Source organism: Oncorhynchus keta, chromosome 12, assembly GCF_023373465.1.
Source record: "Oncorhynchus keta strain PuntledgeMale-10-30-2019 chromosome 12, Oket_V2, whole genome shotgun sequence".
Taxonomy (NCBI): domain Eukaryota; kingdom Metazoa; phylum Chordata; class Actinopteri; order Salmoniformes; family Salmonidae; genus Oncorhynchus; species Oncorhynchus keta.
This window is the reverse complement of record NC_068432.1, coordinates 20,515,035-20,538,323: the sequence shown is the minus strand read 5'-3', so window position 1 is coordinate 20,538,323 and position 23,289 is coordinate 20,515,035. Positions and strand designations below refer to the sequence as shown.

The following is a 23,289-nucleotide window of genomic DNA, read 5'->3' as shown; positions in this document are numbered from 1 at the left end:
CCTCAAGCTCTAAACGCTCCGAGGTAGTAATCACACCTGTGGGGAGAGGGGCATTCTTCTTACCAAACCACATGACCTTTGTTTTGGAGGTGTTCAGAGCAGGGTTAAGAGTAGAGACAGCTTGTTAGACGCTAAGAAAGCTTTGTTGTAGAGCATTTTACACAAAATCTGGGGAGGGGCCAGCAGTGTATTAGACTGTATCATCTGCATATAAATGGATGAGAGCGCTTCCTACTGCCTGAGCTATGTTGTTGATGTAAATTGAGAAGAGCATGGTGCCTAGGATTGAGCCTTGGGGTACTCCCTTGGTGACAGGCAGTGACTGAGACAGCAGATTTTCTGACTTTATACACTGCACTCTTTGAGAGAGGTAGTTAGCAAACCAGGCCAAAGACCCCTCAGAGACACCAATACTCCTGAGCCGGCCCACAAGAATGGAATGGTCTACCATATCAAAAGCTTTGGCCAAGTCAATAAAAATAGCAGCCTGACATTGCTTAGAATCAAGGGCAATGGTAACATCATTGAGGACCTTTAAGGTTGCAATGACACATCCATAACCTGAGCAGAAACCAGATTGCATACCAGAGAGAATACTATAGACATCAAGAAAGCCAGTCAGTTGATTATTGACACGTTTTCCCACCACTTTTGATGAACAGGGCAAAATAGAAATAGGCCTATAACAATTAGATCAGCTTGATCTCCCCCTTTTAAACAAAGGATGAACCATGGCTGCCTTTCAAGCAATGGGAACCTCCCCAGAAAGGAGAGACAGGCTTGGCGACGATAGGGGCAGCAACCCTGTACTGAGTGAAGGAAATATGATGTGAATGTACTGAGTGAAGAAAAGATAATCACATGTGGCAGGCACTGATAAGGATGGAGAGGTGGATTAGTGAGGAAAGGGGTTGAGGTCAGGTCACCTTGAGGGAGAAGGAACAGTTTATTGCCCGTGTCACTTAATTTCCTGCCTAGCAATAGAGATGTCCTCCTTCTCTCTAAACATTACGTCACCCATATTGGGGTATATGTACTACCACTGCTGTTCGATCCCTTGGGCCAATAAACTTGGTTGGAGCTTTCATAGTGTAAGGCAATTTCTTACTCTGATATTTAGAACTTAACACATAGTATACCAGAGGTAGAACCATTCGAGACGGCCAAAGGCCTTTTCCGCATCAATTGGCAGGACTGCACAGGAGGGCGGTATATTAGGTGTAATTTGTATTATATGTAGGGGACCCCTCCGATTGTCTGACGCCAGTCTGTTTGAGACCCATTTGATCAGATTGAACTAGTTTAGGTAAAATGGTTTCAAGACATTTGGCCAGAACCTTGGCATACAATTTCATGTCACTATTTAATGAGGGAGAGAGGCCTATGACTTGAAAAGAGAGTTGAGTCTTTACCTTTTTTATGTAACAGAGAGATGTCTCTATTGAAAAAGCCTATTTGAATAGATATTCGTAGCATCTCTAATAATATCGGACCAAGTTCAGACCAAAAGGTTAAATAAAATTCAGATGGGATGCCATCCCATCCAGGGGATTTACCTCAGTTCATGTCTTTCAATGCATTGTGCAGTTCATTGAGTGTTTATAGGTGCATTTAAAGAGTGTGCATCATCAGAGGAGAGTTTTGCGGTAGATTCAAGCCCCCAAAAAAGGGTCTCTTGCGGTCTGAGGTATTATGTACTTCAGAACTGTATAATTTTTCATATACATTTTTCTAAATATAAATTGATGGTGAATCATGCAAGAGAACATCGTCAGCCTGAATGGGAACAAGACTATCATTATTCCGTAATTTACTCACTAAGAGGAAGCTAGGTCTATTTAAAGTGCAGATAATCAGTTTGTCGGACTCGGAGAATTCAAAATTCTGCTCTTAATCTGAGTAAGGAATTTAACTCAGTTTTAATGATTAATTCTCTCTTCGGCAGAGAAACTGTTCTGCTTGTTGATGAGTTAGTAAGAATAGTGGACAACAGTTTGGTTATTATTTTTTATTTGAGACTTGTTCACAAACTGGGTCACAGACTCTTCGTTGAGGATTTGGAGCATCGGTTGTTGATAATTTGTAAGATCATTAGACACACTACATGTGGGCACCTGCTCTTCTAACATCTCATTCCAAAATCATGGGCATTAATATGGAGTTGGGCCCCCCTTTGCTGCCATAACAGCCTCCACTCTTCTGGGAAGGCTTTCCACTAGATGTTGGAGCATTGCTGCGGGGACTTGCCACGAGCATTAGTGAGGTTGGGCAATTAGGCCTGGCTCGCAGTTGGCGTTGCAGTTCATTCCAAAGGTGTTAGATAGAGTTGAGGTCAGGGCACTGCGCAGGCCAGTCAAGTTCTTCCACACCGATCTCTACAAACAACTTCTGTATGGGCCTCGCTTTGTGCATGGGAGCATTGTCATGCTGAAACAGGAAAGGGCCTTCCCCAAACTGTTGCCACAAAGTTGAAAACACAGAATCGTCTAGACAGTCGTTGTATGCTGTAGCGTTAAGATTTCCTTTCACTGGAACTAAGGGGCCTGAACCATGAAAAACAGCCCCAGACCATTATTCCTCTTCCACCTAACTTTACAGTTTGCACTATGCATTGAGGCAGGTAGCGTTCTCTTGGTATCCGTCAAACCCAGATTCATCCGCCAGATGGTGACTGCGATTCATCACGCCAGGGAACACGTTTCCACTGCTCCAGAGTCCAATGGCGGTGAGCTTTACACCACTCTAGCCGACAAATGGCATTGGTCATTGTGATCTTTGACTTGTGTTTAGCTGTTCGGCCATGGAAACCCATTTCATGAAGCTGACGTTGCTTCCCTAGGCAGTTTGGGACTCGGTAGTGAGTGTTGCAACTGAGGACAGGCAACAACAAAAAATTACGCGCTTCAGCACTCGGCAGTCCCGTTCTGTGAGCTTGTGTGGCCTACCACTTCGCGGTTGAGCCGTTGTTGCTCCTAGATGTTTCCACTTCACAATAAAAGCACTTACAGTTGACCGAGGCAGCTCTAGCAGGGCAGAAATTTGACGAACTGAGCTCCTGAGCGCTCTGGAGCAGGTTTTCATCAAGGATCTCTCTGTACTTTGCTCTGTTCATCTTTCCCTCGATCCTGACTAGTCTCCCAGTCCCTAGCGCTGAAAAACATCCCCATAACATGATGCTGTCATCACCATGCTTCACCGTAGGGATGGTGCCAGGTTTCATCCCGACGTGACGCTTGGCATTCATGCCAGAGTGTTCAATCTTGGTTTCATCAGACCATAGAATCTTGTTTCTCATGGTCAGAGTTGTTTAAGTGCCTCTTGACAGCCCGCTTGGAGTTTGCCATGTGCCTTTTACTGAGGAGTGGCTTCCATCTAGCCACTCTACCATAAAGGCCTGATTGGTGGAGTGCTGCAGAGATGGTTGTCCTTCTGGAAGGTTCTCCCATCTCCACAGCGTAACTCTGGAGCTCTGTCAGAGTGACCATCAGGTTCTTGGTCACCTCTCTGACCAAGGCCCTTCTCCCCAAATTGCTCAGTTTGGCCGGGCGGCCAGCTCTAGGAAGAGTCTTGGTGGTCCCAAATTTTTTCAATTTAATGATGAAGGCCACTGTGTTCTTAGGGACCTTCAATGCTGCAGACATTTTTTGATACCGCTTCCCAGATCTGTACCTCAACACAATCCTGTCTCCGAGCTCTACGGACAATTCCCACGACCTCATGGCTTGGTTTTTGCTCTGACATGCATTTTCAACTGTGGGACCTTATTTTGACAGGTTGTGTGCCTTTCCAAATCATGTCCAATCAATTTAATTTATCACAGGTGAACTCCAAGTTGTAGAAACATCCTCAAGGATGATCAATGGAAATAGGATGCACTTGAGCTCAATTTTGAGTCTCCTTGGAAAGGGTCTGAATACTTGTGTAAATAAGGCTTTTCAGTTTTTAATTTTCTATAAATTTGCAACAGTTTCTAAAAACCTGTTTCGCTTTATGGAGTATTGTGTGTAGATTGAACAATTTGTATTTAATCAATTTTTAATTAGGCTGTAACATAACAAAATGGTAACAAGTCAAGGGGTCAGAATACTTTCCAAATGCACTCTATTTATTTTTATTTCACCTTTATTTAACCAGGTTGGCTAGTTGAGAACAAGTTCTCATTTACAACTGCGACCTGGCCAAGATAATGCAAAGCAGTTCAACACATACAACAACACATAGTGTATAATTTCCACCTTCTGAACTAGATGCACTAACTGTGATGAATGTAATCTATCCTTGAAAATTATTGGTGCCTAGCGGAATAAAAAGTGTATTCTTTCAGTAGACATCCCTTTTTTTTATATTGTCCCAGGAATGACAGGACAACCTTAATTTCGAACCCTGGGGGGAATTATTTTATAAAGATATAAATTATTTGGTTGTAATTGTAATGTTGCAATATTTTATAGGCTAACAATGGTGGCCAACCATCCTCCGGGAGAGCCTTAAAAGGGGCAGTGTTGTATTTTGAGACAGGGTTGAATATGTAAAGAAGTCAATAGGCAGAGTTTTAGCCTAGATTTCTGTCTGATTCTCTACGGCAAAAAAGATCATGCATTTTATTTAATGGTTCCTCACATCATACAACAGTGTAAAAATGCATTTTTGGGCTAATGAATTGAGCTTTTGGACAAATAAAGAATCTGTCCTACTTGTTCAAAAGCAAATGGCAAAAAAAGTTCATGTCAAGCTCTGCTTAAAGAGAGATCCAATGTCTGATTTCTTGTTACCCATCTACAAATCGCTGCCCTTTATGAGGCTTTTGAAAAGCTCCCTGGTCGTTGTAGTTAAATCTGTGCCAGAAATGCAATACTTGACTGAGGGACCATACGGCTGTTGTATGTGTGGGGGACACAGGAAAGGGTAGTCATTCAAAAATCATGTCAACCTCTAATATTTCATACATTTTGAGTCCATGTAAGTTATTATTTTACTACTGAACTAATTTAGGCCTAAACAAAGGGGGTAAATACTTATGCAATGTCTATTTTAGTTGTTTAATTTGTAAAAATGTGTAGAATTATCTTTTCACTTTGACATTTTATAGAGTATTTGGCAAATAAAATCACAATTACATATGTTTCAATCCCACTTTGTAATGTAACAAAATGTGGGAAAAAATCCAAGGGGGTGAATACTTATGATACCCACTGTATATGATAATTGAAATAGTTTTGGCGTTAAAGAAATTTCCAAATTTGACTAGCTTTGTCCAACCCTCCCTTGACACATGGTGCCTGAGTTTCAAGTTAGGGGAAGTTGGAAGAGAGAAACTCCTTTATGATAAAGCATTGCATGCATCTACAGTGCCTTCGCAAAGTATTCATACCCCTTGATTTATTCCACATTTTGTTGTTACAGCCTGAATTAAATATTTTATTAAATAGATTTTTTTCCCACCCATCTGAACGCAATACCCCATAACGACAGTGAAGTCTGTGAAAACCACACTTGATGACTCCAAGCTGTAATCGCCGCCAAAGGTGTGTCATGACGTTGCCCTGTTGGGTGAGGTTTATGACCCCCATAAATACCTTTCCCCCGTTTTCTCTCCACTCTACAGAATGGACTCTTGGAAAGCATTTGTTAACATGAGAGAGTATGGTAACATCAAAAGGTTGGGGAAAGGTACAATATTTCTGTAATCCAACCAGTTGAAAGTGTCTGTTGGTACTTAAAGAATGTGCAGACCAATGTAAGAGAGCCTACTATTTCTAATGTGATGAGTAGATTGGATAGTCATTTAGTTAAGCTAATAATATAACTGACTCACTGTTCACAAAAAATACCGTTATGCTTTTCTTCTCCTTTCTTTGCACATATCCAGAGCTCAGACCCAGCTAGAGGGACATTTTTAAAGAGGATCCGAGAAATGTTTTGACTTTTTATAAACACATTTTATGCAGTTGTAGGACACTTTACTCTTCATGACTGGAGACAATAGCATACTCTTTAATACCTAAAAAATGACAGGGTAGACTACTCTGCTGACACTGACAAACTGAGATCAATGAAAACGACCTTGTCTTGGATGCAACCATCTAATCGATGCTTATGAAAAGGGGAGACGCATATTGTAGGCTATGACATCCATCTAGCCTGGAGGAAATTGTCCTAAAAAACATTACACCGGAGATCCAATTTGTAAGTCGCTCTGGATAAGAGCGTCTGCTAAATGACTTAAATGTAAATGTAAATGTAATATGGCCGATGCTCTCCACTATAGTGCCAATTAGGCTTGGGCGGTGTACTGTATATACCGAGATATTTGGAAATGGTCACGGGATGGTTATTAAATACAGTCAATATTGTTAACTATTTCATTGAAGTTTAAAAAAATATACACAGTACCCAACCAAGTCTCTTATTTTTATTGGTGTCCTTTTAGTAGTGGTTTCTTTGCAGCAATTTCACCATGCAGGCCTGATTCATGCAGTCTCCTCTAAACAGTTGATGTTGACGTGTCTGTGACTTGAACTCTGAAGCATTTATTTGGGCTGAAATTTCTGAGGTTGGTAACTCTAATGAACTTACCCTCTGCAGTAGAAGTATCTCTGGGTTTTCCTTTCCTGTGACAGTCCTCATGAGAGCCAGTTTCAACAGTGCTTGATGGTTTTTGCGACTGCACTTGAAGGAACTTTCAAAGTTCTTGAAATGTTCCGGATTGACTGACCTTCATGTCTTAAAGTAATGATGGACTGTCATTTTCTTTGCTTATTTGAGCAGTTCTTGCCAGAATATGGACTTGGTCTTTTACCAAATAGGGCTATCTTCTGTATACCACCCCTACCTTGTCACAACACAACTGATTTGCGCAAACGCATTTAAAAGGAAAGACATTCCACAAATGAACTTTTAACAAGGCACACCTGTTCATTTAAATTCCCGGTGAATACATAATGAAGCTGGTTGAGGGAATGCCAAGAGTGTGCAAAGCTGTCATCAAGGAAAAGGGTGGCTACTTTGAAGAATCTCAAATATAACACTTTTTTGGTTACTACATGATTCCATATGTGTTATTTCATAGTTTTGATGTCTTCACTATTATTCTACAATGTAGAAAATAGTAAAAATAAAGAAACCTTGGAATGAGTAGGTGTCAACTTTTGACTGGTACTGTAAATTTGGCAAATTCAATTTACTTTAGGGGAAGCTCAGCATATTGGACTTGCCTATTCCTTAGCCTATTGGACGCGCCACCTATGACACAGTAATTTAAAAAAAACACCAGCGGTGTGTCTTGTTAGTTAAAAAGAATAGCTTAAAGTTAGTCTAATCACCAGTTGTTCCCCCTGGTCTACCTCAGGCTGCAGAGGGAGGAGGAGGTTGCCTATGCCAGCATCCAGGGGGCCCAGTCCCAGCCCCAGGCACAACCCCAGGCCTCTCTGGCGCCCTTCTCCAAGTTCGAGGAGAAGAAGACCAATGAGAAGACACGCAAGGTGACCACTGTGAAGAAGTTCTTTAGTCCCTCGTCACGGACTGCCCCCAAGAAAGGTACTGACTGCCTGATTGACTCTATAAAACGGAAGACAGTTCTGCTTTCCTTTTGATACGTTAAAGCCTGAGTTATCTCAATGGCATTTCTCCAGTGCAGTTTCTGACACACACACACACACACACACACACACACACTCTTTCCATCCCAGCGTATCAGCCTAGTACTTGTCTCATCAGCTCACTTCTTTGGAAGTGATCCCCGGAGGCTCTAAAGCAGGGCATGTTAGTGATTTGAAGGTCTTCTGTGCCCACCAAGCCCATTATAGCCTGGGTTATTTAGTGATGCCTCACTGTTAGGCAAACTCCCATAGCTCCTATCTGTACAATGGCCCCAGGGGTATCGAGAACAATGTGCAAACTTAAATATTTTTTTCTTCATTCAAAGAGGTGCCCTATCCCTCTGCCTTGATTGTCATTGACACCTCACTCGTCGAGATTGTGACTTTGTCTCATCACATTTCACTTTTGCTTTGCAGTAATAGCTGCTGTGCACCATTCTCTATTGTTAGGTCATGTTTTTAACTGTTTTCCATATCCTTTCCAATCCCTTCTATCTCATTGATACCCTCTCATCATAACACAATGGTCCCAAACCAAACAATCCCTCTCCTTCTCCATCTTGTCTGATCTCCTCATTCCGCACTTCTGTCATCGCCAGTGTTTGTTGATTCATGAATTTATTGTCGTCCATTATTCTCCATACCCATTCCACCTTCACCCACCTCTCTCAAATCCCATGTACCCATTCTCTCTTGTATGCCATTCTGGTACCCTTTATCCCTGTTACCCGTGCCCTGTGGCCCCACTTGGCCCTACCATCTCATTCTCAGCCCCCACTGTGGGAGAGGAGAAGCTGACAGGCCTCAGGGACTGGAGAGGAATGTTTACTCCCCCTTGGGAAATGGGCTCTCCCACCGAAGGTAATCATTCCTACCATTTGAGAGGAAATTTGCATTGGATAGCGCTCCCATTTTAATCCCTGTAGTTTTAAAACCAACTAGGAAACCATAAGGCCTTAACTAGTGTAGTCGACTTATAATTACCCTCCAACCAGGTAGCATTAAGAAGTACCAATAGTCTCACCATAGTAGCACCCGCTCAGTCTGATTGGCTGAGAGACCTGTCTATCAAAGTGACTCCGCTGCTCCGGTTGGTTTTGAGTTTGTTTAATGTGTCGTGTGTGTGTGTTCAACAAGAGTCCCTTTTTCATGTTGCTCATAAAGTTCATTATCTCACTGTCCTCCTCTTGCGTATGGTCATTATACTGGCAGCACTGGTGGCAAGACTCAGAGGTGGGTGTCTCATTCTCTCTGTAGTTGTAGATACACTTCTACAGAATAGATGATACAACTGACTGTGTCCCTGAAACTGCCAACAATGTGTTCTTACTTCAGAACTGCTTTTGCTGATGGTTGTATCTGTTTATTTGTAGTTGTGACGCAATACTGTTGATTTCATATTTGAGTGTGTTTTCCTGACCTCTTCTCAGTTCTTATGTAAAGATGCACACTTCTGACTGTTTACCTGAGGCTCAGTCAGTTAGCGAGGGAAGCCATGAAGAGGAAGGTATGGCGTAACATTAAGAATAACGCATGTCATGGTGTCCCCCCCCCCATCAGAGAACCAGGAGGGCAAGACCCCCAGCCCCTCCATCAGCCGCCAATCAAGCATTGAGACAGACCGTGTCTCCAGAGACTTTGTGGACTTCCTGAAGACTCTGCATAAGCCTGGCCGTGAGGTCCACAAGCAGAGCCGAGCCTTCATCGAGATCATGGCCAACAAAAAGGTCAGTTGAAAACGAGTCTGAATGCTCATTCATTGATTTTTAAACGTGCAGGGTACAAAACTATATCTCAAAGGCATAGATATACAGTTGAAGTCAGAGGTTTACATCCACCTTAGCCAAATAGATTTACACTCAGTTTTTCCTAGTAACAATTCCCTGTCTTAGGTCAGTTAGGATGACCACTTTATTTTAAGAATGTGAAATGTCAGAATACTAGTTGAGAGAATTATTTCAGCTTTTATTTCTTTCATCACATTCCCAGTGGGTCAGAAGCTTACATACACTCAATTAGTATTTGGTAGCATTACCTTTAAATTGTTTAACTTGGGTCAAACGTTTCGGGTACCCTTCCACGAGCTTCCCACAATAATGTAAAGGTGAGGTCAGGGCTTTGTGATGGCCACTCCAATACCTTGACTTTGTTGTCCTTAAGCCATTTTGCTTGGGGTCTTTGTCCATTTGCGACCAAGCTTTAACTTCATGACTGATGTCTTGAGATGTTGCTTGAATATATCCATCATTTTCCCCCCTCATGATGCCATCTATTTTGTGAAGTGCACCAGTCCATCCTGCAGCAAAGCACCCCCACAACATGATGCTGCCACCCCCGTGTTTCACGGTTGGGATGGTGTTCTTCGGCTTGCAAGCTTCCCCCTTTTTCCTCCAAACATAACGATGGTCATTATGGACAAACAGTTCTATTTTTGTTTCATCAGACCAGAGGACATTTCTCCAAAAACTACGATCTTTATCCCCATGTGCAGTTGCAAACCGTAGTCTGGCTTTTTTATGGCGGTTTTGGAGCTGTGGCTTATTCCTTGCTGAGCGGCCTTTCAGGTTATATCAATATAGGACTCGTTTTACTGTGGATATAGATACTTTTGTACCTGTTTTCTCCAGCATCTTCACAAGGTCGTTTGCAGTTGTTCTGGGATTGATTTGCACTTTTCGCACAAAAGTACTTTAATCTCTAGGACACAGAACGCGCCTCCTTCCTGAGCGGTATGATGGCTGCGTGGTTCCATGGTGTTTATACTTGCGTACTATTGTTTGTACAGATGAACATGGTCCCTTCAGGCATTTGGAAATTGCTCCCAAGGATGAACCATGCTTGTGGAGGTCTACAATCTTTCTTCTGAGGTCTTGGTTGATTTCTTTTGATTTTCCCATGATGTCAAGCAAAGAGGCACTGAATTTGAAGGTAGGCCTTGAAATACAAGCACAGGTACACCTCCAATTGACTCAAATGATGTCAATTAGCCTATCAGAAGCTTCTAAAGCCATGACATCATTTTCTGGAATTTTCCAAGCTGTTTAAAGGCACAGTCCACTTAGTGTATCTAAACTTTCTGACCCACTGGAATTGTGATACAGTGAATTAAAAGTTAAATAATCTGTCTGTAAACAACTGTTGGAAAAATGACTTGTGTCATGCACAAAGATGTCCTAACTGACTTGCCAAAACTATAGTTTGTTAACAAGAAATTTGTGGAGTGGTTGAAAAATGTGTTTTAATGACTCCAACCGAAGTGTATGTAAACTTCTGACTTCAGCTGCACCTACACAATTTATGCTTGTGTGCAAATTATGACAACATTTTAAACAGAAGGTCTTGATCCAGCTGAAACTTTGCAATAAACTGTATGGGTATGGGGGCATATACAATAGTGTTTAGGTATTTATCTTCTTTCAACAAAGGTCAGCCCTGAAAAGCACAAATGAAAGAATAGCTTTTATGTGTATGTTTTGAAATGAAATATTCCTGTTTGATCTGGCAAAACACTCCAAGGTTCTCTCTTGTTTCAAAAAGTTATTTGTTTTTATTGGCTCGACAAGAATGTATTGTGGCTGTAGTAGCCTTTCTCACAATCAGTAGTTGTGTTGTACATAGTTTTACAGAACAGTGTCTTTTATAATTTCCTTCAGTGTAAAGCTCTTTTTTTATATTTGTAGAAATATAATTAAATTATATAAACAGAGAAAAAACAGCTGTTGTGATGAGGTTAAAAAGTTATTTCAAGCTGTCATACATTTTGTCAGGAACATGCAATTTTGTTTGTTTGGTTGTTATGGTATGTAGTTCATCTCATCCAGACATTGACATTGATTGACAAATACCTGGGATGACATTTTGATTTTTCAGGACTTGAGTGCTGACGAGCTGTCAGAGTGTGTCCAAGACTTCTACCAGAATTTGTCTGACCGCCTCATGACTCATTTTAAAGGTAGGTTCAAACAACATTAAGAATGATGACTCAACCAGCCAAAAAGGGATACAACAACTTGCACTGTGCAAAATGCAAATACAATGCAATCGTTAGATTCACAAAAAATAGACTAAACGGAGTCCCAATGTGTTTCAACTAACTGTGTTCTAGTGCACAATAAAGTGTTCTGTTGGTCTTTTTGGCTTACAAAATGCCTTTTGGTTTTATTTGCAAGTAGAAATATCTACTGATTTAACCTTTTATTTAACTAAGCAAGTCAGTTAAGAACAAATTCTTATTTACAATGACGGTCTACCCCGGCCAAACCCTAACCCAAATGACGCTGGGCCAATTGTGTGCCGCCCTATGGGACTCCCAATCACAGCCGGTTGTGATACAGCCTGGAATCAAACCAGGGTCTGTAGTGACGCTTCTAGCACTAAGATGCAGTGCCTTGGAACTGCTGTAACTAGAAAAGTACATTTCCTGAAGTGTGGGCTTGCAAGCTTGTCTTGAAGTATCAATTGATTGATAAGATACAATAGCCTGAACATGTGAAAGTTGGTTTGGTGTCTGGCTTGAATGGTTCAAGAGTTATGATTATTGTGGTGTGTTATTTAAATAATAAGGCCCGATTGGGTGTGGTATTGGCCATATACCACCAACCCCCGAGGTGCCTTATTGCTATTATTAACTGGTTACTAGAGCAGTAAAAACAGTAAGTAATAAGAGAAATAAAAACAAATGTTTTGTCATACCCATGGTATACGGTCTCGTATACCACGGCCGTCAGCCAACCAGCGGAAAATGGTGGAAAATAAGTATTTGGTATCCTACAAACAAGCAAGATTTCTGGCTCTCACAGACCTGTAACTTCTTCTTTAAGAAGCTCCTCTGTCTTCCACTTGTTACCTGTATTAATGGCACCTGTTTGAACTTGTTATCAGTATAAAAGACACCTGTCCACAACCTCAAACAGTCACACTCCAAACTCCACTATGGCCAAGACCAAAGAGCTGTCAAAGGACACCAGAAACAAAATTGTAGACCTGCACCAGGCTGGGAAGACTGAATCTGCAATAGGGAAGCAGCTTGGTTTGAAGAAATCAACTGGGAGCAATTATTAGGAAATGGAAGACATACAAGACCACTGATAATCTCCCTCGATCTGGGGCTCCACGCAAGATCTCACCCCGTGGGGTCAAAATGATCACAAGAACGGTGAGCAGAAATCCCAGAACCACACGGGGGGACCTAGTGAATGACCTGCAGAGAGCTGGGACCAAAGTAACTAAGCCTACCATCAGTAACACACTACGCCGCCAGGGACTCAAATCCTGCAGTGCCAGACGTGTCCCCCTGACAAGTCAGTACATGTCCAGGCCCGTCTGAAGTTTGCTAGAGAGCTTTTGGATGATCCAGAAGAAGATTGGGAGAATGTCATATGGTCAGATGAAACCAAAATATAACTTTTTGGTAAAAACTCAACTCGTCGTGTTTGGAGGACAAAGAATGCTGAGTTGCACCCAAAGAACACCATACCTACTGTGAAGCATGGGGGTGGAAACATCATGCTTTGGGGCTGTTTTTCTGCTAATTGACCAGGGCGACTGATCCGTGTAAAGGAAAGAATGAATGGGGCCATGTATTGTGAGATTTTGAGTGAAAACCTCCTTCCATCAGCAAGGGCATTGAGGATGAAACGTGGCTGGGTCTTTCAGCATGACAATGATCCCAAACACACCGCCTGGGCAACGAAGGAGTGGCTTCGTAAGAAGCATTTCAAGGCCCTGGAGTGGCCTAGCCAGTCTCCAGATCTCAACCCCATAGAAAATCTTTGGAGGGAGTTGAAAGTCCATGTTGCCAAGCAACAGCCCCAAAACATCACTGCTCTAGAGGAGATCTGCATGGAGGAATGGGCCAAAATACCAGCAACAGTGTGTGAAAACCTTGAAGACTTACAGAAAACGTTTGACCTCTGTTATTGCCAACAAAGGGTATATAACAAAGTATTGAGATAAGTATTTGGTCAATAACAAAAGTTTATTTTCCACCATAATTTGCAAATAAATTAATTAAAAATCCAAAATCTCATTTTATCTGTCATAGTTGAAGTGTACCTATGATGAAAATGACAGGCCTCATCTTTTTAAGTGGGATAACTTGCACAATTGGTGGCTGACTAAATACTTTTTTGCCCCACTTTAAGTATTCAGATCCTTTACCTAGTACTTTGTTGAAGTACCTTTTGGCAGTAATTGCATCCTCGATCGTCTTGGGTATGACGCTGCAAGCTTAACACACCTGTATTTGGGAAGTTTCTCCCATTCATCTCTGCAGATCTTTTCAAGCTTTGTCAGGTTGGATGGAGAGCGTCGTTGCACAGCTATTTTCAGGTCTCCCCAGAGATGTTTGTTCCAGTTCAAGTTAGGGCTCTGGCTGGGCCACTCAAGGACATTTTAGAGACTTGTCCCGAAGCCACTCCTGCGTTGTCTTGACTATGTGCTTAGGGTCGTTGTCCTGTTGGAAAGTGAACCTTCGCCCCAGTCTGAGGTCCTGAGCTTTCTGGAGCAGGTTTTCATCAAGGATCTCTCTGTACTTTGCTCTGTTCATCTTTCCCTCGGTCCAGACTAGTTTCCCAGTCCCTTCCGCTTAAAAACCTCCCCACAGCATGATGCTGTCACCATGCTTCACCGTAGGGATGGTGCCAGGTTTACTCTAGATGTGACGATGGCATTCATGCCAAAGAGTTCAATCTTGGTTTCATCAGGCCAGAAAATCTTGTTTCTAATGGCGTGAGAGTCCTTTAGGTGCCTTGTGGCAAACTCCAAATGGGCCGTTGTGCCTTTTATACTGATGAGTGGCTTCCGTCGGGCCACTCTACCATAAATGCCTGATTCGTGGAGTGCTGCAGAGATGGTTGTCCTTCTGGAAGGTTCTCCCATCTCCACAGAGGAACTCCGGAGCTCTGTCAGAGTGACCACCGGGTTCTTTGCACCTCCCTGACCAAGGCCTTTCTCCCCCAATTGCTCAGTTTGGCCAGCCGGCCAGCTCTAGGAAGAGTTTAGGTGGTTCCAAACTTCTTCCATTTAATTATGAAGGCCACTGTGTTCTTGGAGACCTTTTGATGCTGTAGAAATATTGTGGTACCCTTCCCCAGATCTGTGCCTCGACACAATCCTGTCTTGGAGTTCTTCGGACAATTCCTTTGACCTCATGGATTGGTTTTTGCTCTGACATGCACTTGTCGACTGTGGGACCTTATTTTGACAGGTTGTGTGCCTTTCCAAATCATGTCCAATCAATTGAATTTATCACAGGTGAACTCCAAGTTGTAGAAACATCTCAAGGATGATCAATGGAAACAGGATGCACCTGAGCTAAATTGAGTCTCATAGCAAAGGGTCTGAATACTTATGTAAATAAGGTATTTCTGTTGTTTTTTTGTCATTATGGGGAATTGTAACATTTTAAAAATCTATTTTAGAATAAGGCTGTAAGGTAACAAAATGTGGAAAAAGGCAAGGGGTCTGAATACTTTCCAAATGCACTGTATGTGGAAACCATGGTGTATGGAATTGAATGTAGCCTAACCTTTTTTTGTAACACACAAATCTCTCGTAAAATGTAGAATACAGAGATTAATCAGCAGCGACTCGTATCAAAGCCGTCAGCTACTGTGAAGTGTAGGAACTCCTCCAGTATCCCGTTCTCATGTAACGCACCACCACAGAAATCTGTTCCATTTCCTACCTCCATCCTTTTCTGGTCCCTTTGCTTAACATATCAACCATAAGTGCTAGGTCTATTATTTACTTCTGGATATGATGGTTGGTGTGTTTCTCATTGCCATGCTTTCAGATCATTGAGTAGCCTACATCTGTTTCTCATAGAATTGTTCACACAGGGCACTTTTGATTTGCCAGGCAGACTGTTTGGGAAATTCTTGTCAAAATTTGAATATGCCTACTTCTCCATACGCCATGACTACACCACTGATATCTGGGTATTTTTGCTAGAAAATGTTGGCCCAGTCACTTTGACTCAGGCCCAGCCACACAGCAATTTCTGCCAATGCCTTTGACACTAATACAAGTGATCTCTAAGCACTTCACCAAGAGGCCAGTGAGGACAAAAGGAATGACTGATAAGCCTGTTGACTCGAAATCCTTTCTCTCATATCAAAGGCTAAAGTCCTATCTCTTGGTCCTCATTGACTGATATGGGAAACGTTTTTGTGAGATGTCAGGCCTTTAAAACAAAATAGATACTTTGATCTTTGATGTGTAGAATGTTTGCATGACTCATCTGTTCCTCACTGTGTGCTACATAGGCATAAAGCTAATATACAGTTGATACTATGGTAATGTTTTATATGAAATGAAGACTAAAGTAAAGCCTCATGGGGTGTCTCTTCCCTCCAGGCTCTTCAGAGCGTGTGGAGCGAGTGATGGACGAGGTGGAGAAGTACATCATGACACGCCTGTATAAGAGTGTCTTCTGCCCCGAGACCACAGACGATGAGGAGAAAGACCTGGCCACTCAGAACCGGATACGGTAAGGACTACCATATCCTGTCTGAGGACAAGCCGTTTAATCTGTGCTTGTATGTTGGGATATTTACCACTGTGGACAGAGAGATGCATGCAGTTATGTGACTATATCACTGTGGGTGGTAATGCCCCTTTTGCGTGTCTGTCTCTGTGGGTGTTGGTGGGACGGTGGGTGTTAGTCACTGTAGGTCTCGCTCACCCACAGCACTCTGTTGTACAGGGCGTTACACTGGGTGGACATTCAGATGCTTTGTGTGCCAGTGGATGAGGAGATCCCAGAGGTTTCAGACAACGTGGTCAAAGCCATAACAGGTGAGCTATTGATGGTGTCACACTGGACCCCATTAGGACTCAACCAAAACATGGGTCGTGTGGTTCGAGGACACTGCAGAGTGTTGCCTTTAGTTTGCTATGAGTCTTGTACAAACATTCATAGACTTTGTTAATGAAATCTTGTTAGTGTGGATAGGATTGTGAATTGTGTGTGTCGCGTCACAGATGTCATCGAGATGGACTCCAAGCGGGTACCCCGGGACAAGCTAGCGTGCATCACGCGCTGCAGCAAGCACATCTTCAGCGCCATCAAGATCACGAAGAGCGAGCCAGCCTCGGCCGACGACTTCCTGCCCACCCTGATCTACATCGTGCTGAAGGCCAACCCTCCACGCCTGCAATCCAACATCCAGTACATCACCCGCTTCTGCAACCCCAGCAGGCTCATGACTGGAGAGGACGGATACTACTTCACTAACCTGGTACCTGTCTCTGTGCCACCTTACACCACTCCCTCATGCCTACACCAAGTTGATGAGAACCAAGCACACACACTTTTTCTTCATGGCTCACCTCATGTGTCCTTTCTCTGTTTAGTGCTGTGCAGTTGCCTTCATCGAGAAACTGGACGCCCAGTCTCTCAACTTGGACCCAGAGGACTTTGAACGCTACATGTCGGGCCAGGCCTCTCCTCGCAGGCCTGAGGCAGACAGCGGCTGGCCCCAGGTGGACCCTCCTACTGGTTCTGCTGCCTCCAGTCCCGCCCTATCCCAGGTCTACCATAACCTGGACCTCCTGTCTGGCCTGGGGAGCAGACAGGACAGGGTTCTGGAGGGGGTGCAGAGCCTGCAGAGAGACCTGATCACCTGGCAGGAGAGTGTGGAGCGAGAGGTGCAGGAGATCCTGGAGAAGTACCCGCTGGAGATCCGCCTGCCCACCCCCTCCGCCATTGACTCAGACAACGTGGAAAACGACCGGCTGCCACCACCACTGACGCCCCAGGTGTTTGCTGGGTAATGTCTCTGCAGAATCGGAGGCAACAAAGGGCTTCTTGAGCAAATGACTGCGCCTCTCTAATGTCTTGAGACGTCATTGGCTCTTCACTTTGGTGAGGTTCAGGAAGTGGCAGCCCCCTCCTGTCTCCACTGCTACGCTTTTAAACATTCTCACATACTGTAAGCTTTGGTCCATTTTGGCCCCTAGACCCTTTTCTGATAGTAAGATCTGTGAATGCTATCTCAGCCTGGTTAAATGAAGCATTAATAGATCAAAAGGATGGACTAAGTTTGAGGAAAAGGGTTTAGGGACTGAAATGAAGCCAAGCCAAAACAATGGTCCTGCATAGACATACTCCTTTTAGACCAGACCTCTTCAGATGGTCTCACACTATGTATGGCGGAGTTGGCATTCGGCCCTAGTCTGTAATCCTCTACAACCCCGCTGCACAGACCCAGGCGGCACATCTTGATACTGTAAGATTACTTCTCCAGCTTGTAGTGCCGAAAGGGGTATGTATTTTTAGATGGCTGCTGCTGAATTTGGGAAACGCTGACTTCTGCATCTTGCAGTATGCACTCTGCAGAATTGTGTAATCTGCTTGCATGTGCTTTGCTCCTATCCTTCTTGAGTCTCCAGCGAGGGACCAGGGTGCAGGCTAATTGTGCGCAATGGGGGGAAAAGGGATGTGTTTCATCCAAAACCAAAGGTCTTAAGCTGGTTCTTATGTGATTATGCCCCAATGAGTGGTCTCAACTAATATTTGTAATGGTAATATAGAGCGTTTAATCATCAGAAAAGTATGAATTAGGTAGGTAAGGTTATTTTAACTTCTCTCATTAATTTTATATCTCAACTATGTGTCAGTATAAGAGCCCTTACTGTAAGTATTAAAGGACCTTTTTCCTGATGATGTGATCTGACCAGGAAAACTCCTGTTACTCTCATGTAGGATGCCCATGAGGCATAGTAATGCTGAAGCATGCTTCTTATTATACCATGGAATCGCAGGGCAATATTACTTTTTTTGATAGTTGAACTATGGTGCTGATGCTCTAAACCACAATGTGTACTACAATAGGGAAATTATCCTGTATGTTCCTAAATGAACAATGTATTAAAAGGGAATTTATTCTCCCAGGTACATAATATGTATTGGTTGGGGATAACAATATTATTGGGGGGCAGTGTAAGAAGTTAGCTTTTTAACACGTTAATGTTGGATAAACAATTACTACCTAAGGTATTGTGAGGCAAAGCACATACAGTGGGGCAAAACAGTATTTAGTCAGCCACCAATTGTGCAAGTTCTCCCACTTAAAAAGATGAGGCCTGTAATTTATCATAGGTACACTTCAACTATGACAGACAAAATGAGAGAAAAAAATCCAGAAAATCACATTGTAGGATTTTTAATTAATTAATTTGCAAATTATGGTGGAAAATAAGTATTTGGTCACCTACAAACAAGCAAGATTTCTGGCTCTCACAGACCTGTAACTTCTTCTTTAAAAGGCTCCTCGGTCCTTAACTCGTTACCTGTATTAATGGCACCTGTTTGAACTTGTTATCAGTATAAAAGACACCTGTCCACAACCTCAAACAGGCACACTCCAAACTCCACTATGGCCAAGACCAAAGAGCTGTCAAAGGACACCAGAAACAAAATTGTAGACCTGCACAAGGCTGGGAAGACTGAATCTGCAATAGGTAAGCAGCTTGGTTTGAAGAAATCAACAATTATTAGGAAATGGCAATTATTAGGAAATGGAAGACCTACAAGACCACTGATAATCTCCCTCGATCTGGGGCTCCACGCAAGATCTCACCCCGTGGGGTCAAAATGATCACAAGAACGGTGAGCAAAAATCCCAGAACCACACGGGATAGTAGTGAATGACCTGCAGAGAGCTGGGACCAAAGTAACAAAGCCTACCATCAGTAACACACTACGCCGCCAGGGACTTAAATCCTGCAGTGCCAGACGTGTCCCCCTGCTTAAGCCAGTACATGTCCAGGCCCGTCTGAAGTTTGCTAGAGAGCATTTGGATGATCCAGAAGAAGATTGGGAGAATGTCATATGGTCAGATGAAACCAAAATATAACTTTTTGGTAAAAACTCAACTCGTCGTGTTTGGAGGACAAAGACCAAAGACTGCGGAGTTGCATCCAAGAACACCATAACTACCGTGAAGCATGGGGGTGAAAACATCATGCTTTGGGGCTGTTTTTCTGCAAAGGGACCAGGACGACTGATCCGTGTAAAGGAAAGAATGAATCGGGCCATGTATCGTGAGATTTTGAGTGAAAACCTCCTTCCATCAGCAAGGGCATTGAAGATGAAACGTGGCTGGGTCTTTCATCATGACAATGATCCCAAACACACTGCCCGGGTAACGAAGGAGTGGCTTCGTAAGAAGCATTTCAAGGTCCTGGAATGGCCTAGCCAGTCTCCAGATCTCAACCCCATAGAAAATCTTTGGAGGGAGTTGAAAGTCCGTGTTGCCCAGCAACAGCCCCAAAACATCACTGCTCTAGAGGAGATCTGCATGGAGGAATGGGCCAAAATACCAGCAACAGTTGGGAAAACCTTGTGAAGATTTACAGAAAATGTTTGACCTCTCTGTCATTGCCAACAAAGGGTATATAACAAAGTATTGAGAAACTTTTGTAGGTGACCAAATAAATTCATTAAACATCCTACAAATGTGATTTTCTGGATTTGTTTTCACTCATTTTGTCTGTCATAGTTGAAGTGTACCTATGATGAAAATTACAGGCCTCATCTTTTTAAGTGGGAGAACTTGCACAATTGGTGGCTGACTAAATACTTTTTTGCCCCACTGTAACACTCCTCAATTAATTTGTAACTTGAACAAATACTTTTTAATGGTTTCCTTGGTATTCTGCTGCTGGGCGATTTCCAAGTCAGCGGAAGCAGAAAATATTGTTGCCTCAGGTTGTTCTGGCAATTCTCACATAGTAACTTTATTGACAGGAAGGATGTTTAGCAAGCTTTTTACATTTGTATCACAAACCATTTTAGGCCCTCTTTATACCTACGCCGTACATGCCTCCTGTAAGACCCTATGATCTGTGAACAGTACATGATACAGACAACATCTTGGTGCCATTATACTCTTTATAGTGTGATCTATTATACTCTTTATAGTGTGATCCATTACTCTTTATAGTGTGATCCATTATATGGAGTATGTCTAGATTCTGAAATACAAATGTTCACATTAATTTATTCAACGTTACAAATACTATTATAAATATCTCAAAACTACCCTTTCTGATTGTGTTCATTTGAAGACATATTGTTTGGAACAATATACTCTACAAGTACATTACATTTACAGAGTGGGCTCTCTGCTAATTCTGGAGTAATAATACATTTTGAGCACCACCAACATAGTGAATGAGGAAAAATGGATTTAAAGGGAACTCCATCTGTAGGTGATTACTAAATGTGAAAGCCTAAAGGAGGGATGAGATTGGTTAATGACCTATAATGTCAATTTTTATGTATAAAATGTATGATTTCTTTAACAGTAGCAGAGAGTCACTCTGGAAATGTGACGTTTGAAGAGTAGATTGTTGAAAACTGTTTAAAATTAAGAAATCAAGTTGAGATATTCATTAATATTTGTTAATGTTTTATAAATTGATGCGAAAGTGTATTTCAGAATCTAGACATACTGCATATAATGGATCACACTATAAAGAGTATAATGACACCAAGATGGTCTGTATCATGTACTGTTCACATGTCATAGGGTCTTACAGGAGGCATGTATAGGTATAAAAAGGGCCTAAACTGGCCACTTTCAACATGATTTTCTCAAAAATATTTTCCACAATACGAATGTAGAAAGCATGTCAAACATCATTCCTCCCAATGAAGTTCCTATGTGAGAATTGCCAGAATGATCTTCCGCTGGGCTAGAATCGACCTGCTATATTTCTAATTTATTTTGATGGTGCAGAATTATCTGGCTGTAAAATATATATATATATATATATCTCAAGGTAATGGTACTACTTAAGCGAAATGTGAGAACGTATCAATAAGCGTGCTAAAATATGTGGCCCTTTAATTCTATCACATTCAAACGGTTGGAAAATATTTAAGAGGATGCCAGTCTAGTGAAACAAAGGATTAATAGAGGACTTTCAGTTAATACGCTTCTTTTCCATTTTGCAACAGATCTGGGAGCACCATCCTAAGTTTATTCTTCAGACAGTGGTACAATCTGTGAAACCTGAAGTTGACCAAGACGCAGGTTACTGTGTTATGTACAAAATGCCAGTGAACTGCTGATATATGGAGGTGGCATGTTGTATATCATAATGTAATCGTGAAATATGGATGATACCTGGGGAATGTTCAGTGGGGCGAAACACTCAGAACAATGCAGAAGGGACACTTCTTAACAGTTCGATCTGATTACCGCATGGTGTTTGCTATCAGCAATCCATTGAACGTTTTAATCACCTGAATAAGCCCCTGGTTGTAAAGTGTTAATTAACATCACTCATTCCGTTGTTACACATTGACATAACAGGTACTCTACTTTAACACTGTAATCAACTGTGACTGACTGCTAAGGGGTCTCTTAAGAGATTTCTAAACAAGTATGTGTATATTTATGTAAACTTTTAAACTGAATGGCACATCACTTTTTATTATGGACATGTAACTTATAAGAATAGCCTTGTTTTACAGTGTCTATTGTCAGTGTATTAATTGCCATTCAATGAATAAACCCCTGGATTTCAAATCCATCAGCTGTGTTACTTTTTTCTCCCTCACACCATTTCCACCCATAATGGTGATGTTTGTTCAAATTTAATTTACTGGAACTGTTGCTCGTTAACAGTGAATGCACTCAAATCTAGCCTAAATCACGTAGAGTAGTCTGCATTGTCTGCTGCAAATGACTTGCTACTGACATCTTGTGGTGAAAATGTTGACCAGAGTTGTGCTAAAGCAGATAAAATGGGGCACTGCACAGCAGTACGGATTACTTTGGAACCATATCCCAATTCTGAGAATCCTGTGCAGAAAATGCATATGCTTGGTTTAATCTACATTTTAACATTCAGCCTCTGAATTTGTGCTGGAAATTCATTGACACCAAATTTCTAAAAAGCTGTACTGTAACAGAAAAGCTCACTGAACATTAGCTTTATCACATTGTTTGTGTTTTATGTAGAACTTTTAAGATGTGGTTTTTGTTTCTAGCAATGACTATTTAATAGTGGCTGCTCTGGAGCTCTATATATTATATATGAAAGTGAGAGAGGACATGATTAATACATATTGTAGTCGCATGTGCCTCTTTCTCCAAGTCTCTTGTCCTCATCTGCATTGATCAAATAGAATTGGACGGGTCACGTGTGTATGTAGATTGCCTACTGGCGTCCACCATATTGCTTTCACCTATCACATGTTTTCAGATTACAACAGGTGGAGATGAGACAATGGATGACAATTAAGATGTACTTTTGTTATGTGTGTCTATGGATGCCTATATTCATCAAGGTTCACAGTGTTTAGCTAGGCTTGATACCAGAGGATCCTGCTGAAAATGGGATGTGTCTCGATGGGGCAAGCCTGAATGAAAGACTTACATTTAACCAGGTTCACTGGGGACATAAAACAATTGCTCAGTAATTTGGTCCCACATCCACTGAAGGCAACTCTCCGGGCGCTCTGTATTTAGTATGTGGGTCAATTTCTCACTCGGGTCCAAATGATGCTTCAGAATAAGGCATTTTCAGTGGAAGGTCCACACTTCAGTACAGTTTTAAGCATGGCATAGTTGATAAGTAACTTTGATTCTGCACTTGCAATGCAATGGGGAGAATAATAAAAGGATGTAACGTTAGCTAGCTAGGTTTTCAATTTCACATTTTGTGTTACCGT

The 23,289-nt window shown here is 42.1% G+C and overlaps 1 protein-coding gene and 1 long non-coding RNA gene across 3 annotated transcripts in view; one reads left to right on the top strand and one right to left on the bottom strand.

Moving 5' to 3' along the window:
- The window catches only part of LOC127906297 (uncharacterized), a 287,067-nt gene extending 267,665 nt beyond the window's left edge, over positions 1–19,402 (bottom strand). Inside the window, exons 1-2 of the long non-coding RNA XR_008060817.1 lie at positions 19,256–19,402; positions 12,445–12,798 (exon numbers count right to left, since the gene is read on the bottom strand). This is a non-coding gene — a long non-coding RNA (uncharacterized LOC127906297). The remainder of the gene's footprint in view (positions 1–12,444; positions 12,799–19,255) is intronic.
- rabgef1 (RAB guanine nucleotide exchange factor (GEF) 1) overlaps positions 1–22,145 on the top strand; it is a 35,483-nt gene extending 13,338 nt beyond the window's left edge. Inside the window, exons 4-11 of one of the 2 annotated variants that reach the window (XM_035782131.2) lie at positions 7,349–7,536; positions 8,370–8,459; positions 9,159–9,325; positions 11,469–11,550; positions 15,957–16,089; positions 16,306–16,397; positions 16,584–16,840; positions 16,956–22,145. In XM_035782131.2, the coding sequence (XP_035638024.1) occupies positions 7,349–7,536; positions 8,370–8,459; positions 9,159–9,325; positions 11,469–11,550; positions 15,957–16,089; positions 16,306–16,397; positions 16,584–16,840; positions 16,956–17,375 (1,429 nt within the window). In that variant the 3' untranslated portion in view covers positions 17,376–22,145. The remainder of the gene's footprint in view (positions 1–7,348; positions 7,537–8,369; positions 8,460–9,158; positions 9,326–11,468; positions 11,551–15,956; positions 16,090–16,305; positions 16,398–16,583; positions 16,841–16,955) is intronic. The other variant, XM_035782132.2, reaches the window with a different exon arrangement.
- The last annotated feature ends 1,144 nt before the right edge of the window (positions 22,146–23,289 follow it).